At 39.1% G+C, this 19,583-nt stretch overlaps 2 protein-coding genes across 2 annotated transcripts in view; one reads left to right on the top strand and one right to left on the bottom strand.

The window, feature by feature from the left end:
- Positions 1–1,945: 1,945 nt before the first annotated feature.
- si:ch211-223a10.1 (uncharacterized) lies at positions 1,946–10,655 on the bottom strand. The gene is made up of 10 exons (XM_058386726.1): positions 10,339–10,655; positions 8,749–8,884; positions 8,502–8,612; positions 8,179–8,311; positions 6,633–6,811; positions 6,406–6,479; positions 6,158–6,320; positions 5,983–6,065; positions 5,374–5,564; positions 1,946–5,216 (listed from the first exon to the last, which is right to left on the bottom strand). The coding sequence occupies exons 1-10, from the start codon at positions 10,445–10,447 to the stop codon at positions 4,755–4,757; spliced, it is 1,641 nt and encodes a 546-aa protein (XP_058242709.1). The 5' UTR covers positions 10,448–10,655; the 3' UTR covers positions 1,946–4,754.
- A 6,487-nt stretch (positions 10,656–17,142) lies between these two features.
- Positions 17,143–19,583, top strand: part of wdfy4 (WDFY family member 4) — a 43,432-nt gene continuing 40,991 nt past the window's right edge. Inside the window, exons 1-3 of the mRNA XM_058384441.1 lie at positions 17,143–17,318; positions 17,964–18,211; positions 19,209–19,320. Of these exons, the coding sequence (XP_058240424.1) occupies positions 17,984–18,211; positions 19,209–19,320 (340 nt within the window). The 5' untranslated portion in view covers positions 17,143–17,318; positions 17,964–17,983. The remainder of the gene's footprint in view (positions 17,319–17,963; positions 18,212–19,208; positions 19,321–19,583) is intronic.

Raw genomic sequence — 19,583 nt, 5'->3', positions numbered from 1 at the left:
CTGAATCTGTCCCTTTTGACCCAACCTTCTGCAGCACCATCTGTCTATGTCCTTATATGGTCTGAGTTTCCTGTGGTCATTAACCCTTATACAGTGCAGTTGATTGGTTGCACCCGTTCTTCACTTCTAACATTTTATATATGCACGGGGACATTAATTACAAGTAAGAGGCTGTTTAGCCTACGACAGCACAGTCGATCTAAATGGACCATTTTACAGCTTCATCAAAGTCACCTGTCTGCTTTCCATTCACAGTTCTATCATTCAACCACAAACTAATGTCACAAACTAACCTTATAAAATCTAAACAAACAGAAAAACAAACATATATGCACCAACAGTCTGGTGTTTACCATCTGATCTATCTCATTAACATATTTCATTCTTCAGACATAGCATGATTTTTGGTTTTGCACCATTTCTTATCACGTTTTGTGTGTGAAATTCTCAAGAAATCATCAGTTTCTGAAATATTCAAACCAGTACATCTGGTACCAACAGAGATCACAATTTTTCAGAACACTTATTGTGTAGCTAATAATGTTTAGCTCCTAGCACTGTGCTGTCAATGCTGTCAATGAAATCTGCTCAGAAGGAAACAAATCTGATTATAGTGGTGCCTCAGCTTTGTAAATGTGAGCGAAAACCAAATACTGTGGACAACCAATATCCATCTAATCAGGAAAAAGAGACATCTATGCTTGCCTGTCAGTAATGTGGATGGTCAATTCATACAGCTTGCCTTACATTACCATTAGGCTAGATCGAGCTAATGCGTGTGCTTTGAAGGCGTGGCTTTTGAGGATTTTGAGGAGGCTTTTTGAGACAGATACATCATCAGCCATCAGCCGATGGCTGATGATGTATCTGTTTGGATTTTGGGTTTCAAAACAGCCAAAATGACTGAAGTACAATGATATTAGCTGGTACGTAATATGTATTCTCACTGTTGGAGACTTGCATGCTTGTTTATAATGCACAGCAATCTTTTACCTATCTTCAATTTGTTTCAGTAGATTAGACCCTAGTGTCTGTTTTAAGCATTTCAAGTTACTTTGTTCCGTTCTTATGAGCCTGTTTTGACACCTGGTTAACTATTACAATAGCTCAAATAAACACAGATTGAGTAAGCTCTGCATCCTGTACCAACATGTAACCGCAGGTTATGCAAACTAAGAAACGACCCAAAGATGTCCATTCCACCAATTTTGCTTGCAAAATCCTTTGCTTTTGAAGCCTCAACCAAACCACATAAAAACTGGCATGACAGCATTCCAGACATTTATGCCCGCAAATATAATCAGTTTATATACAGAAGCAGAACTACAGAAGCAGAACTACAGCAAATAAACATATTATAGAAAATTATATTTGAATCTGCTAATAAAGCCTGTATGGTTGGACATGCCAGACCAGAACCAAATGCAATGTCAAATGACATTTATGAACCACGATTTATTGCCCACCATGAAAGAGACTGTCAACTGAATAAAACACCATTTTCTTACAGTCATTGGGTAACACTTCCTTAAACAAGCTCTTTAACCACTTGTTTTTTTTAAATCCTATTATAACCGTCAATGTAGTGAATGCAGCACCTCTGCAATCCTACTTTTTATAAGGGAAATTTTAAATCTTTTACAGTTTTTGGCTAACACAAGCAAAAGACAAAAACCTCTGTACATATAGAAACCTACCTGACTGACAAAAATTTCTGAGCAATTTGTGTAAATTTTTCACAAAAGACCTTACGCTGATTATCCTTGTTAGGGTCACAGAGGATATCCAAGGAACGCTGAGCACTAGTCATAAATAAACCCTGGATGAATTACCAGTCGATCATGCACACATGTAGTGCGTTCACACAAACATTCACACCTAGAGGCAGTTTAGCATATCCACTCTACCTACTGGTATGTCATTGGGAAGTGGAAAGAAACCTGATAACCCATAGGAAACTGACACAGATATGGGGACATCATGTGAAAGTCCAAACAGACAGTAAACCAGGTTCAGTATTGAAATGGGTACTGTGGAATACTGAAGGCAGGAGGAAACAGCAGTAGATTTTAAATCCTTTTATTAATACAATCACCGAATCAAACACCAACACCAGTTAGCACTTTTTCAATAAGTTTTATATACACACCCCCCTTCCTGAAGGAACAACTAAAACCCACCTCTCACCATCATTAACCCTCTTAAAGGAGCCTCACATTTAACATTTAGCCAATACACTACAGGAACACTGCAGCTTTGAGGTGGCAACTGTACCACAATGTTATCCTGACTCTATTCACCTACAAATTTCAAATTTCTGACTAGCAATAAAACTTTTAGATATTATTTATGATTATTTTAAAGTTGATTACATTGATGGCTTCTCTGCTTTACCATCTTAGGCCGCTGATTGAAACCCACTGCTCTAAAGCCTGTGATGCACGTTTGGAGATTAGCAGCTAAATTGCATTTCCTCTGAAATCTGCACTGACAAGACAAAGAGGGAGGGATAAGGGTGGATGCAACTGTGACTAGGCCTGTGTCTGAGTAATAAAATGTAATTATCTATGGTCATCTTTCTCAACCCTGCAGATTCATGTTCTTTTACTGACTGGCCTTACCACAAGAAAATCAATGATAAATTAGGATCTGAGCAAACACAGACTATGCAGATGACTGATGATGAAATCTCAGCTTAAAAGCATTATTAGCGCTCTGGCAGAGCACACTAGTGTCTAATGCAAGAGGTCTTTTTCCAGTGCTGCAAAACATGTTCTTAACAACTTAAAAGACTTATTAGATTTGACAGCTAAATCGAATATGCTGCCTATGTTCAGATTAATCCTGACATTGGTACACATCATTCAGCTATTTATTAGATATAAGGATAGGCAGGTCAAAATTATATATTGTTTTAAAAATTAATGTTTAATATTAATTTTATTAATATTCAAAGAGAGGTGGGTTTGAATTTTCAGTATAATACATGAACTTTGTGTATTTATATACAGGAACAGAAACAGGTATCTGAGGCTACAATAAGAACAAATTTACTAAAACTAAACAGATGATAGTCCAGAGCCTGTGCCCACTGTAGCCTCCTTCTCTTCCCTTTCTTGGTTGACAGGAAAGGAGGTGAATGTGATCTTCTGCTGTTGTAGCCCATCTGTCTAAAAATTTCACGTGTTGTGCAATCTGTTTTGCTTTTCTGCTCACCATGATTGTAAAGAGTAGTTATATGGGTCACTGTAGCGGTGTAGTGTAGCCAGATCACATTTTTCCCCATTCTGATGTTTGGGACTCATCAACATCAACCTGACCTCTATATGCTTGATTTTATGCATTGCACTGCTGCCACGTGATTAGTTTACTGGATAATTACATGATTAAGCAGGTGTACAGGTGTTCATATTACAGTGGTCAGTTTGGAGGCCAAGTCAACACCTTCATATTTTGCCATGTTCCTCAAACTACTCATGAGCATTTTCTTTTGTGCTACAGTAGCGGTTCTGTGGGATCTGACCAGACAAGCTAGCCTTCACTCCTCATGCGCATCACTAAGCTTTGAGTGCCCATGACCCTCTTACCTGTCCTTCACTGGACCACTTGTGTAGGTACTAACCACTGCATAACAGGAACACCCCAGAAGACCTGCTGTTTTGGAGAAGCTCTGACCCAGTTGTCTAGACATCACAATTTAGCCCATTGCAAAGTCACACAGATCGTTATGCTTGACCATTTTCAATTTTTGCCTTCTTCCAACACATAAATTTTGAGAATTGTCAGTGATTTTAATGTTATGGCGCACACACACACACACACACACACACAAGTGACCAAATACAAATGCATTATTCAGATTGAACAAAAATAACATCTAAAATATTATTAATGTGTACAAATACAGATACAAATAGGAGGCAATCTATTTGTTCACACAGCACCTAGTTAAGACTGATGTGGATGCAGAACATAACAAAAAGCCACTTGGGTGGGAGGTTTTTGCTTTCGTGTTGTGCTGTGCATTCACAGCATTTATTTATTTATGACCTGCTGACATTTCTACCACTGTTTATGTTTTTTTTTCCAGTGGTACAGATAAAAGCCCTTAGTGTTTAGACCATGACCACAAATCTAAATACTGATGCACATTGAAATATTTGTAGCACTAAACAGATACAGAGAATGCCATTGCATTACACCCCTAACATATACTCAGGTGTCCACTTTGATAGGTATACTGACCATGTCAGTGTCACTGCTGAAAATCCACCCCATGCAAATAATGTCTGATCATTGATGATCTCTTCCCAGCGATGGAAAGAGTTTGGCTGAAAAACTGCATAGCTGTTTGCTTTTTTTTTTTTTTTTTTTTACTTACGAAGTGAACCTAATATGGTGGTTAGACCAGATAAGCTGCCATTGACTACATGTATAAGCTCAGCATATCTAATTCCATCCTGAGCCTTCAAAATGATCACATCATCAAGGATATTTATTATATATTATATTAAAAATACCAAAAAGTGTATGAACAGTGTAAATAAAGCGGTTCAGTGAAAACTAATCATGAAAACAACAGTGGTTTACCTATGAAATATTTCCTCTGTAGGAAGCACAGTGATGCGCATCCAAAAAAAATAAATAAAAACTGTGCACCAATTAAAACCAATTTCAAGTAACAACAGTTGTTCATCAGTCTTAATTAACTAATAATTTGTTATTGTAAAAGCAACAAGTAAATTGTTTTACATCTAAATATCTACAGCATTTTGATTTTGACTCCTAAAATTCTTCCCTTCAATTAAAAACAAAAGAACTGTAACCACGCACTTGCTCCAGGATGACTTCTTATGGTGACCCTGTCTGAAGTATGTGGTGGTTCCAGTAGAGATGGCATTAAACTGCTCAGAGAGCAGCCAAGTCTCCCACAGGATAGCGAGCGCATTGATGATGAGAAGCAGGAGCACCCAGGCTTCTCTCATTGCTACTGAGCTCCAGCTCAAGCTCTTCTCCACTTCTGACCTCCAATGAAGGTAATATCCAGCAGTGCTCACGAAAAAGAGCTGAGCCACTATCATGGCCAGGACGAAGAGTAAAAAGACACGGTGGTTGTTCTGGCCCACACAGCGGTTTAGGAAAAGGCAGTGGTGATCGTAATCCATGACACAAAGGTCACACAGACGACAGTGCTTGCAGTTGGCCACTTGGAACAGCTAACATGACATAAAGGAATAGAATAAAATCAGCAGAAATCAATGGAATACATACAAAGTGAGAAAAAAAATGCAATGCATTATTTTCTAATCAAAACGACTTAAAAAAGAAATGAACACAAACCAAATCCTTCCATTTGCTATGGAGTTTTCTCACCTCACAGTAAATACAGAAGCGACTGGGATTCTGGTTAGACTCTACCAAGTCTGCTATGCTGGAGATTGTAGGATCTGCATCAGCTGCCTTCAATCGGCCTGGATGCTGGGTTAGAAGCTTCCAGAAAAGCCAGAGAACCACAGAGAAGTGTAGTACTGAAACATTTAAGACAGTATAAGCTGGCCAAATATGTAATAGGGTTAAGGACAACTTTAATGTAGTGTGTATCAGAACAATCCAAACACCTTTTATACAGTATATAAATGATGCATTTTGAATGTAACTAGCATGCTCTCGTCTCGTGGTCTTTGTTTCACTGTCTCAGACACTTCCTTTTTGATGTCTCGACATTAACTGCTATCCTTGTTTTTGAGACCATATTTGGCATAACTCAGCTCACAGAAGTAAAACTGTTGCTTTAGCTGAAACTAGCATATGAGGAAAATGTCATGTTAGTGTTTCTTGCATTTCTTCTTTTATATGCTGCATATACTCTCTGTCTCTTAATAAACTTTGGAAGACCATGCTGTCTGAAACTCATGTCTCTCTCATTCAGCAAAATTCCCTCAGCGTAGGTTAAAAGGCTCCGCGTTTACCAGTGAAGGATATCAGGCAGAATTCTATAGTAAAAGCATATTATGGTATGAATTATGGCTGCAGTCAAAGTTCCAAGATAGATGGGATTTGGTAACCTAGAAGCAAAAAACAGACGAGATAAAAAAATCCAAATAAATTCTGTGATAATGTAGCACAATCATACAGAATGATAATATAACTCTCTAACCTCTGATAGTCACTCATTCTGTGGTATTGAGACAAGGTGACTTTTGCCAGCAAGGGAAACAACAAACCACAGAGCACACCTCCTTTTTCTCCAAGGGCTGCAGCTATGAGCAGCACCACTGCCCCAGTGACACTTGGCAGAAGAAGTGTCCAGTAGTACATTTCTGTATTAGAAAAAAAACATCCATATATTCATCCATCCAGAACAGAAATTCTCAAATATTATAGTGACTGATGGATCAATGCTACCATATGATTCTCTGGGTTTTTGATCCTTTGGTTTATTGATGAACTGCTTTAACATTTTGGTGAGCTGCTGATGCCTGAAATATAGAAATAAGAAATACAAACAATGACATAAAACCGACCGGGTGAACAAAGGGGCAGGTGATTTTGCAGAATGACTTCTTCTAGCTTATAATATTCCTTCTGGTCAAAGAGTAGTAACTATTGACAAATAGTTGCACTCAACACACCTAAAAGTTGTTCCACGACTGCAGAGGTCTAAAGGTGTGAGGCCAGCATGGTTTTTCATGTGTAAAATGTGGAGTCCGGTGCTGCGTAGTAGTAGCCAGCATACTTCAATTGCGCCTTTCTCAGCAGCCACGTGCAACGCTGTTGCCCCCTGGTGGTCAACTGCATCTGCTGAACATCTCTAGTCAGGGAGTGCAAAAACAAAATCAGCTGGAAAAATATTTATTGAAAAATTTAATACTATTAAACAGAATCCAATGATTTCTAACCATGTTACCACCTGACTGACACTTTATTGCGTGATCCGGTTAAGATGGCATTGTCCTAAAGCCAATTACTTAAAACCCCTGAAATCTCTGTCTGCTCCACTTCACCACAGTGACCCATCAGAAGGTCTGCACATAGACAACTATCAATAAGTCTCCTAAAAATCATGCTTTAACTTCCACAGTAATAACAGGACCACTGTTAATGAACTTAAATCTTTGTTGGAATAAGTTTGTGTAATTTGTGTAGTTATATAGGGATATGTGTGTAAATACATTTCAAACCTCCTCTATATAGACACATTGAATAAGAAATAACATTTTTGATACCCCAGACGGTGTATGAGGAGGCAGCAGGGAAGATGACAGCAAATATATTACATAATGACACCTCAGGACATTTTATCAATTTTCATTTTATCAAAGTTGATTTCTTTTAAGTGTTATATGTTTTAAAACATGTGTTGTGTATCTATTTCACTTTTCAATTTTACAGTGGGGTCCAAAGGTCTGAGAACACTAGAGAAAATGCCTCTATATTGCATCTGTTTCTAAATTAATGTGGCAACTTTCATTACACATTATATTACTGACAACAACTTGAGTGAAAAGTGTAACCACTGAAATATTTAGATGCATTTCAAAGTTTCCCTTTTGGCTTTAATGACACTGTGCACTCGAGCAGGACTCCTCAAGTTTGTACAAACCTTTATGCTCAAATCCATCAGAGTGCTACCTGAACACATAGTTCAACAGAATAGATTAGACATGAGGAATATCTGAACTTTTGTACAAAGCAAACCCAGAAATAGTGCAGAATCATGAGTATTATAAATGCAAGATACTAAACATTTACTTTCTTTGTTTTGAATATTTAAAGCCTTCTGTTTATTTCCTATTTTTGAAAAACTAAATCCCAGATTTTTAATATGACTGTCTGACACCACTGAATTATTATTATTATTATTATTATTATTATTATTATTATTATTATTATTATAAATTGTATGTATTTTCTTAAGATCAACATTTTTATTCAAATCTAGTTTCACATCGAGGACATATCATAATTTACAGATTAAAAGAACTATGTACAAACAGATGCCATGAACCATACACTTGTACTAAAGGAGAGGATGAAAAGTCTAAAATAATGCCTGTAAAACTTTTATTTAACACAGAAAAAGTCACTAAATGCTATAAAAGTGTTAACAGTACTCACTATATATTATAAGTTATAATTCTAATATTTTTTATCTCCAAATCCATTTCAGCCGCTTACATTTTCTCGGAGCAGATACCGGACCACATCTGTATTGCCAGTGGATGCTGCCATGTGAAGTGGCGTGATCAAGAAGTTATCAGCATCTGAGAATTGGAACATTGTCGTCTCCCAGAGGTACTGCATGGCAACACTGATCAGCAGACAGCAGTGAAAAAAGTGGATCAGTGCTATAAGATATTAACATTTTCTCCCAGTTCCAGCAATGCCTCTTTGCTTATCCTGAGCTCACAGGAATTACACTAATGCAGAACACAACCCAGGTTACAGACCAAATGAGCGAAATTTTTAAATCAGATTAAACAGAATATTGAGTTACTCACATGTTTCCTCCACTAACTGAATGATGCAGTGACGTTTTTCCCTGCTGATCTACAATGCGCAGGTCTGCTCCATGCTGCATCATTTTGTGCATGATGCTGATGTTACCATTTCTGTTACAGAGAAAAAAATCAATAACACATATACTACACCAGTTGTTCAACAATTGTGGATTGAAAATAATGCAAATAAATGCTTTCACTAACAACATGAAATGGATTAATATATTGTTTTGAAGGGACTCCATACCGGCAAGCAAAGTGAAAGGGGGTTTGTCCGGCATCACAGGGTATATTGGGGTCTGCGCCGCTGTTCAGGAGGAGTTCAGCTATTGGCCTATTCCCATGAAGAGCAGCAAAATGGAGGGCAGTAAATCCACCCCAACCTGAAAAGAATACACATTCTTACTTTACATAGCTGTATTCTTAATTAGTATATTTTGCACATGCAATAAGACATATATAAGAAGGCAATAAATTGTTTATTTTTTTTTACTGTTATTCCTCCATATTACTAACATCTCCATATGAAATCTACTAATATTGTTGTTGTTTTCTCATTCTTTTCTGCACATAGCACATTTAAAAGCTATAAAACACTGAAAAACCAAGCAACAAACAAACAAACTGATGTTGTATAGCCTGAGCATGATGTTGCTTGATAAACATTATATATAAATATGTAAAGATCAGTGTTTAAAGAAAAACATGTTGAAGAAACTAAACTTTAAGCTGCAGCTCGACCTGACAAAGCACTGCCAATAACAACATAAGAGCGAAATGCAAATGCAGGGAAATGCCAACTGAGGTCTGGTTAACACATCTGTCTGAAGAACCACAGACAAGCCTAGTTAACACATCTGTCTAAAGAGCCACAGACAAGTCTAGTTAACACATCTGTCTAAAGAGCCACAGACAAGTCTAGTTAACACATCTGTCTGAAGAACCACAGACAAGCCTAGTTAACACATCTGTCTAAAGAACCACAGACAAGCCTAGTTAACACATCTGTCTGAAGAACCACAGACAAGCCTAGTTAACACATCTGTCTAAAGAGCCACAGACAAGTCTAGTTAACACATCTGTCTAAAGAGCCACAGACAAGTCTAGTTAACACATCTGTCTGAAGAACCACAGACAAGCCTAGTTAACACATCTGTCTAAAGAGCCACAGACAAGTCTAGTTAACACAGCTGTCTGAAGAACCACAGACAAGCCTAGTTAACACATCTGTCTAAAGAGCCACAGACAAGTCTAGTTAACACATCTGTCTGAAGAACCACAGACAAGCCTAGTTAACACATCTGTCTGAAGAACCACAGACAAGCCTAGTTAACACATCTGTCTGAAGAACCACAGACAAGCCTAGTTAACACATCTGTCTGAAGAACCACAGACAAGTCTAGTTAACACATCTGTCTGAAAAACCACAGACAAGCCTAGTTAACACATCTGTCTAAAGAACCACAGACAAGTCTAGTTAACACATCTGTCTGAAGAACCACAGACAAGTCTAGTTAACACATCTGTCTGAAGAACCACAGACAAGTCTAGTTAACACATCTGTCTGAAGAACCACAGACAAGTCTAGTTAACACATCTGTCTGAAGAACCACAGACAAGTCTAGTTAACACATCTGTCTGAAGAACCACAGACAAGTCTAGTTAACACATCTGTCTGAAGAACCACAGACAAGTCTAGTTAACACATCTGTCTGAAGAACCACAGACAAGTCTAGTTAACACATCTGTCTGAAGAACCACAGACAAGTCTAGTTAACACATCTGTCTGAAGAACCACAGATAAGGCCTGTTAAACAAAGCTGTGTGATTAACCCACCTCTTTGTTTCAGGATGCTCCGGTCCTGTTGAACGAGCAGCGCCACTTGTTCACCATCTCCCCTTTGAACCGCCTCAAACACACCGCTTCCTCCAGTCACCAGCGGCATAGTGCTGCAATTACAACCCACAGCTATATGATACTATTCATCCGCACGATCTGCATACTTTAACGGAGAAGAAAATAGTTCCTGAGTCGGTGTAAAACAGCAATAATTGTTCAAAGAGCAGCGGAATAAAAAAACAATAACAGCAGGAGTAAAGTGAGCCGATTTCCCACTATACCGCTGATACCACTGATTCGACAGAAGCAGAACTCCGCCCCTCGCATCTGATTGGGCTCGTGTGTTCACGTGACAATATATCACCATAAATATAATTGAACTTCAAAATACAAGTACACCGACCAGACATAACATTATGACCACCTACCTAATGTTATGTTGATCCCCTTTTGCTTCCAAAACACTGTGATGCGCTGTGTATTCTGGCACCTTTCTATCAGAACCAGCATTAACTTCTTCAGCAATCTGAGCAACAGTAGCTCGTCTGTTGGATCGGATGACCCTGCTGCTGGTTCACCACTGTTCCTTCCTTGGACCACTTTTGATAGATACTGACCAATGCTGACCAGTGCAGACCTCCCAAGAGCTGCAGTTTTGAAGATGCTCTGATCCAGTTGTCTAGCCATCACAATTTGGCCCTTGTTAATGTGCCATGATGAGGAACTAATCATTGTTATTCACTTCACCTATAAGTGCTTATAATGTTATGCTTGATCGGTGTATATATACGATCCAGCTCATTAACATTTTACATTTATCTTTCTGTATTTCTAACCAATCTCCTCTAAATATTTAAGTGTTTGAATGAATGAACAATCATGAAAATACACACATATAACACTTGATAGTCTTCAAAATCAGTAAGGTCAAGTTATTAACATTTAATGTTGCTATTAACTGGTTGATTTTTGCATATAATTGAAGGATGTCAGATATTGCAAGAAAAAATGAAGAAAGAATTGTGTTTACATTTTAAATCCAAACCCCTTACTGAAAAATCCATTGACCAGCTACTGAAACACAGGCTGAGCTGGCCAAACTGGTATACCATCATTTCTTGCTAGTAAGTTATTTCCCAGCTTCCTTATTCCTTAACTAAACTAAAAAAAAATAATTTTGTAATAATAATAATGTTTGAGATTTTTTATGCAACATGCATTTGAGGAGGTAAATTTAGAAATGTTTTCCCTTCCACTTGGTGAAGATGGTCTACCAGTTTGACCATTTTGACCTATGTTTTTGTAGCTTGTAGATGGTCAGACTAAGATGGATTTTTAGCTAAACATTTCCAAAAGTTTCTGCAACACTGACTGTTGTCTAATTACTACTTAGTAGCATAGCAGCATAATAACACAATGCACCAGTGTATCACTGTATTAGGTGTGTGGTAATGTGTAATTACTTTGCATTAGAAACCAACAACCAGTGGAATTTTACATATATGTCACGTTTTATATACACCAAACTGGCATAGCATTATAACCACCTGCCTAATATGGTGTTGGTTCACCTTTTGCTGCAAAACAGCCCTGACCTGTAGAGACATGAACTCCACTAGATCCCTGAAGGTGTGTTGTGGTATCTGGCACCAAGATGTTAGCAGCAGATTTGGAGTTTGAAGTCAACACTTCAAACTTGTTTTTGTGCTCATCAGACTATTCCTGAACCATTTTTGCTTTGTGGCACTGCACATTATCCTGCTGAAAGAGACCACAGCCATCAGGGAATACCTTTTCCATGAAAGGGTGTACATGGTCTTCACAATGCTTAGGTAGGTTGTACATGTCAAAGTAACATGGTAGGACCCAAGCTTTCCCAGCAGAACATTGCCCAAAGCAAGCCTCCACCGGCTTGCCTTCTTCCCATAGTGCATCTTGGTACCATGTGTTCCCCAGGTAAGCAACACACACCTTCCACCTGGCCATCCACATTATGTAAAAGAAAACATGATTCATCAGACCAGGCCACCTTCTTCCATTGCTCCGTGGTCCAGTTCTGATGCTCATGTGCTCATTGGAGGTGCACAGAGGTCAGCATGGGCACCCCGACTGGTCTGTGGCTATGCAGCCCCATATACAACAAACTGCGATGCTTCTCCGATACTTCTCTGTCTTTTTGTCGTCTGCCCTTTATTTTAGTTAGAATAATATTATTATCCAGTTAGTGACAAACAGCGTGTATTTAGCCGGTTACTTAGCTACCACCAGCCTAAGAGGAAAACTGATAAAACAAGGACTTGTGTGGGAAATGGTGAAGCAACACTAAGTGGAGTTTCAACTAATATCAGAGCATAGTATTCCCCACAGTGCCTCACAATTATCAGTGGATATTACAGGAATAGGAATATTACAGACATTTTGGCATCATGGCAAAGCGGGGCATGCTCGAGCACAGCTCAGGGGCTCTGTGCGATCCTGAGCTCAGTTTACTTTCTATGTGGAGTTTCACAGATTATTGCTGTGTGACATTCTGGATCATCTGGTTTCCTCCCTTCTACCAAACACATGACAGAAGGTTAATAAGCTACTCTACTTTAAATTAGTATGTGTGTGTGTGTGTGTGTCACTATTCTGAAAATGTGCTTGCCCACAGCCTTAATCCATACAGCGTTTATTAATCCATACACTTTTTATGTTGGCTTGAAAGAGGCGACATTCTGTTTTGCTTTATAAGCCGATTATTATTATTATTATTATTATTATTATTATTATTATTATTATTATTATTCACATCGAGGAGAAGTGGGCTATGTGTATTCTGGTGACCTATCCAATCACCTGTAAAAGTGCTGGAACCCTACTTGCTTCGTCAAGTCAAATTTTGCCATGACGAACTTTATAAATCTGGTTTATTATTAGATTATATATTATAGAAGAAGAAGAGCAAAAAATTACAATTCCATGCCTATAATATACAGTATAAATACTATAAAACAATATAATACAATGTTATGTGCCCTATTTGTAAAAACCACTAGATGTACTTGATTTTGGCATAGTTTAGGTTGTGAAGAATTGAACAAGAATGCTCACAGGAATGCATTAGAAGATACTTTTATGTCATGTGGAAAGATTGTAACTATGTATTGAGATATTTGATGACAAAAACCACAGGTTATGTTAAACATATAACTGAACATGTTCAAGCAAATTAAGTTTATGGAGAGCTAAATAGCATGTTGCTAATGGAATCTCTTTTTAGCCATCAATTTATTGCTGACGATGTCATCAATTAACCCGAATTGGTGTCTTAAGCATTTGTAATTTTGCCATTTTCCATCTTTCATGTTCTTCAAAATTAAACCAACAGTGCATTACAAAGGCCAAGTGTACTAACTGCAGTAGCAGTGACTGTGTTTTTGACTTTTGACTCAACAGAATATGAATTATTACTTATTAGCATTAGAAGAAGTTACCAGACAACAATAATAATTACATATGTATAGTAAATGTGTTATTGTTGTTGTTTTGTTTACATTTATGTATTTAATGGACATTTATTAGGGTTTATTTGGTAGTCATGCACTGTAATTGGGTGATTAGCTGTTTATTTGCATATCTTATTTAATATTGTTTCACCTTTGTGATTTTTCCTCTTCACGCCACATAAGGTCAGTCTTCATCTTCTTTCGGCTTTTCCCTTCAGGGGTCGCCACAGCGAATCATCTCTCTCCACCTATCCCTATCTTCTGCATCCTCAACACTTACACCCACTAGCTTCATATCCTCATTTATTACATCCATATACCTCCTCTTTGGCCTTCCTCTTTTCTTCCTGCCTGGCAGCTCCATGTCCAACATTCTCCTACCAATATACTCACACTCCCTCCTCTGGACATGTCCAAACCATCTTAACCTGGCCTCTCTAACTTTGTCCCCCAAATGTCCAACATGAGCTGTCCCTCTGATGTACTCGTTCCTAATCCTGTCCAACCTTGTCACTCCCAAAGAGAACCTCAACATCTTCAGCTCTGCTACCTCCATCTCTGCCTCCTGTCTCTTCCTCAGTGACACTGTCTCTAAACCATACAGCATGGCTGGTCTCACCACTGTCCTGTACACCTTCCCCTTGACTCTCGCTGCTATTTTTCTACCATACAGAACACCCGACACCTTTCTCCACCCATTCCAACCTGCCTGCACTCGCTTCTTTACCTCTTTCCCACACTCTCCATTACTCTGGACTGTTGACCCCAAGTACTTAAACTCCTGTATCTTCTTCACCTCTTCACCCTGTAATCTTACTGTTCCGCTTCCCTCCCTTTAATTCACACACATGTACTCAGTCTTACTACGACTGACTTTCATTACTCTTCTCTCCAGCACAAACCTCCACCTCTCCAGGTTTTCCTCCACCTGCTCCCTGCTCTCACTACAGATCACAATGTCATCTGCAAACATCATTGTCCAAGGAGACTCCTGTCTGACCTCCTCTGACAACTGGTCCATCACCATAGCAAATAGGAAGGGGCTCAGAGCCGATCCCTGATGCAGTCCCACCTCCACTCTGAACTCCTCTGTCTGACCTACAGCACATGTCACCACTGTCCTGCTCCTCTCATACATGTCCTGCACCACTCTGACATACTTCTCTGCTACTCCTGACTTCCTCATACAGTACCACAGCTCTTCTCTTGGCACCCTGTCATACGCTTTCTCCAACTCTACAAACACTCACTGACCATCCCTATACTTCTCCATCAACATTCTCAGAGCAAAAATTGCATCTGTTTGTTCTCTTTCTGGGCATGAAGCCATACTGCTGCTCACAGATTTCCACTACCTTCCTTAACCTAGCTTCTACTACTCTTTCCCAGAGCTTCATTGTATGGCTCATCAACTTTATCCCCCTATAGTTGCTGCAACTCTGCACGTCACCCTTATTCTTAAAGATCGGCACTAATACACTTCTTCTCCATTCCTCAGGCATCTTCTCCCTCGCTAAAACCCTGTTAAACAGACTAGTTAAAAATTCCACTGCCGCCTTTCCTAGACACTTCCAGACCTCCACCGGGATGTCGTCAGGACCAACTGCCTTTCCACTTTTCATCCTCTTCAAAGCCTTCCTGACTTCATCCTTTCTGATCTTATCTACTTTCTGTTCCACAGAGTTCACCCCTTCTACTCTTTGTTCCCTCTCATTTTCCTCATTCATCAGCTCTTCAAAGTACTCCTTCCATCTCCTCTGTACACTCTCCTCACTTGTGAGCACCTTTCCATCTTTATCCTTAATACCTCTAACTTGCTGCACATACTTCCCATCTCGATCCCTCTGTCTAGCTAACCTGTACAAGTCCTTCTCTCCTTCTCTAGTGTCAAACCTAGTGTACACCTCGTCATACGCCTTCTGCTTGGCCTTAGACATCTCCCTCTTCACTCTGTGCTATATCTCCTTGTATTCCTGTCTATTCTCTTCAGTCCTGTCCATGTCCCACTTCTTCTTGGCTAACCTCTTCCTCTGAATACTATCCTGGACTTCCTCATTCCACCACCAAGTCTCCTTATCTTCTTTCCTCCTTCCAGATGACACACCCAGCACCTTTCTTCCTGTCTCCCTGATCACTTCTGCTGTAGTTTCCCAGTCATTTGGCAGCACTACCTGCCCACCCAGAGCCTGCCTCAACTTCTGTCTAAATTCCTCACAACATTCCTCCTTTTTCAGCTTCCACCACTTGGTTTTCTTCTCCATCTCTATCTTTGACCTCTGCTTACAGACCATCAAATTCATCCTACATGCCACCATCCTATGCTGTCTGGCTACACTCTCTCCCACTACCACTTTACAGTCACTAATCTCTTTCAGATTGCCTCTTCTACATAGGATGTAGTCTACCTGTGTGCTCCTACCTCCACTCTTGTAAGTCACTCTATGCTCCTCCCTCTTCTGAAAATAAGTTAGCCACAGCCATGTCCATCCTCCTAGCAAAGTCCACTACCATCTGTCCTTCAAGGTTCCTTTCCTTAACTCCAAACTTGCCCATCACCTCCTCATCACCTGTGTTCCCCTCACCAACATGTCCATTAAAATCTGTTCCTATCACCACTCTCTCACCTGTGGGAATACTCTCTATCACCTCATCTAATTCACTCCAGAATCTGTCTTTCTCCTCTAGCTCACAACCTACCTGTGGGGCATAGCCACTAACAACATTCAACATCACCCCTTCAACCTCTAACTTCAGACTCATCACCCTGTCTGACACTCTCTTCACCTCCAGAACATTCCTCACAAACTCCTCCTTCAGGACCACACCTACCCCATTTCTCTTACTATCCACACCATAATAAAACAGCTTGAATCCTGCTCCTATACTACAAGCCGCCACATGAGGTCAGTACTGTTTCAAATTAGTCGACTGTAGGCTGCTTATTTTCCCCCGAGTTAACTCCCATGTTTTGTCCTTCCACAACACCCCGCCTTCCCCCCACATTCCTTTCAGGAGTGCAGCCATGACTTTGGGTTTTAATTGTGATCATATTAGTTTTATGTGCATAAGCATTTCTGAGATCAGAAATCATAAATCCTTTAAATTGTCATTGGTGTTTAGTGTTTGGGGTTCTGCATGATAGAGAACTGTCATTTACCATAAATATAAAACTAAAATTAAAATTCTATATTTGAGCCTAAAAATCTGGAGTCACTTGCAGAAAAACATACAAGACCTTCACTTCTCTTTTTTTTTCCCTGTCTAGGAAGTGAAGCACATGACCGTATGCCGCTGATGTAAGAGTTTCTCTTTGTGCAAAGTTCAAGCCCCCAGTGCAGATTATTAACTGGTAGAAAGAGGTAGGCTCCTAACAGGCATGTCTCAGCTGGTTTCTTTCTAAGTGCTGAAATACACAAGACTCCTTGCGTCTCTCGGTCTGTCTCCTCACTGTCCTGAAGGCAGAAGGTGATGCCTCTCTCCAAACAACAGGTAAGTTATAGAACCCTTTTAGAAGTTTTGGTTAAACTCATTGTATATCATCAGTATGACAACTAAGTACAGTGCAGGGTTTTATATTTCCTGTCATATGCATGTGTTCTGTCTCATTCAGCCGGTGAGGGATGAGGTATGAGCTTTTGCCGTACAACCTTGCCCTGCAAGTTCTGCTGTGGCATGGGGAGGTAGAACAAGATAGAAACTGTAAATAGGGAACTTTAAAAAGACTATAAAACCCCCCTTTACCATCATTTATTCTTGGCATGTATTCCCAGCATACATTTATATTATTACACTTGATGCTACAAATAATGTGCAAAGCTGAGCATTAACCACAGATGGGGTTTCTCTATAGCTGCTGTAATAAAGATCTTTTTTAGTACGATTTATCCTCCCTTCAGCACAAGAAGCATGCACCATCACAGGACTAATTGCCATCTTGTGAAATGAGGATTAACAAACAATAATGCCTGCAGTGTTAGGTTGTGTAATAATGCTTTTGCGCTGTTCTCTGTGGGGAAATGAATAATGCTTGACTGTTTCTCTAAGCCTCCTCAAGCAGAGGATACTGGCTCTTTAAACAGGAAGCAGTTTAGAAATAAAGCTGTTTGTGTGTGTGTGATCCTGTGACCTGTTTAGTGAAGGAAGTTTGTGGAGATATGGAGAGGATCAATAAGGAGACTGGAGAGTTGAGTGCCTCAGGGGAAAGTACAGAGAGCACAGAGCTGAAGAGTGATGAACCTCAGATAGAGCCTGGGCATGAGGAGGAAACACGCGCAGTACTGGACGCAGCCACAGCTCTTGAAGAGCAACTCCTAGAATTAGCCAAATCAACAACAGTACAGAGAGAAGAGCAGCTCCTCCTCCTTCTCCCCATATTTATTCAGGTAACAATACAACACACTAAGAGATGGAAAAGTTAATCCAATTTCACAAATGAGGAATCTTTGGAAGTTTGGAATTAACATGACACTAATAACAACATATTTTATATGTATAAATTTATTTATTTTTAAGTATAGTACAGTATTGATTGGGTGGAACACCCCTCACACTCATAAAGGCAAATTTCAGTTCAAACATCCTCTCAGACCAAACAAATATTTCCTGTCTAAACTCTATATGTACATGATTTTGTGAGCACCCCTGATATGGCTCATTGACACTGATAAATGTGTAACACTGATAAGCAGTGTGCCTTGAGTCATAGATAGGGGTAAATAGACATCAACAGTGCAGACTTTAAGGTCCACTGAAAGAACACTTCTTTTGAAGCGGTCATGAGAAATCATCGATCGAAGGTGTTCCTACTTGTGCTCGTATAACAGAGAAATGAAAGATCCATCTGTGCCTCTGAAAGTGCACAGGAACATGGAGTGAATGCTTCTGCTGTTTACTTTCTGGAAGTGATAATTCACCAGAGACTTGGGTTTATGTACATCAAAATTGGTTAACACTTACATATAATGACGAATACTTTACTATATAATTCACTTGAAGCATTCAAATGTTTTACTTATTGTGTTTTCATAAATCCAATTATTAATAAATATTACAGTTGCTTTATAATTATGCACAGACCATTATTAGTTATGCTCTACTATAAAAGTGCAGTATACCATGTGGCTATTTATTAGAATTAATAATTACACCATGATTATAAGTTGTCAAAAAAAGTACTAAGTAATAAGGTAACAGTAAAAAGTAATAAGGAATAATTATTAACTTTTAATGAATCACAGTTATAAAGATTTATGAACATGAGCTTCATAGAAATTGGAAACTGTTCATATGCTCAAATATTTTGACCAGATCCTCAGAAATATTAACGTAACTTGTATATTAACAATAGGAAATATTAACGTGTTTCTGCTGTCTATAAAGGTTTGTGAAAGCAGTAGAACCCCTGAGGACTTGGATCTCCAGAGTTTGGCGACTCACGTGACAGAGACTCTGGTGTTTCACATACAGCAGAGAGTGGCAGGAAAACCTGCAGGTACCCTCAGGTTGTTCCTTTCAGCAGAGCTAGGACTGATTAACTGTGTTTCAGCTCATCTTCAGGCATGTATCAGACTGGGTGGAACTGAGGATGTTTATAGCACCTCAGAAGAGTAACTGAAAGTAGCTGTTGGTATGTTTAAAATGAAAAGAGCTGCTTCTCCTTTTCATGAAGATAAGGCTGTGAAATGTGTTCTCTACACAGTCCTGAATTATGTAATTAGAGTAAGATTATTTCAATGTTGATTTTCATTCATTCTT

The sequence above is a fragment of the Hemibagrus wyckioides genome, linkage group LG03, assembly GCF_019097595.1.
Source record: "Hemibagrus wyckioides isolate EC202008001 linkage group LG03, SWU_Hwy_1.0, whole genome shotgun sequence".
Classification (NCBI taxonomy): domain Eukaryota; kingdom Metazoa; phylum Chordata; class Actinopteri; order Siluriformes; family Bagridae; genus Hemibagrus; species Hemibagrus wyckioides.
This window is presented reverse-complemented; position numbering and strand designations above follow the sequence as displayed.

Coding starts and splice junctions, on each gene's coding strand:
- si:ch211-223a10.1 (XM_058386726.1), bottom strand. CDS start 10,447: ATGCCGCTGGTGACTGGAGGAAGCGGTGTGTTTGAGGCGGTTCAAAGG. Junction 6,066..6,157: donor AGAATGAGTGACTATCAGAG/GTTAGAGAGTTA, acceptor TTTTGCTTCTAG/GTTACCAAATCCCATCTATC. Junction 5,565..5,982: donor TTACTATAGAATTCTGCCTG/ATATCCTTCACT, acceptor TAACCCTATTAC/ATATTTGGCCAGCTTATACT.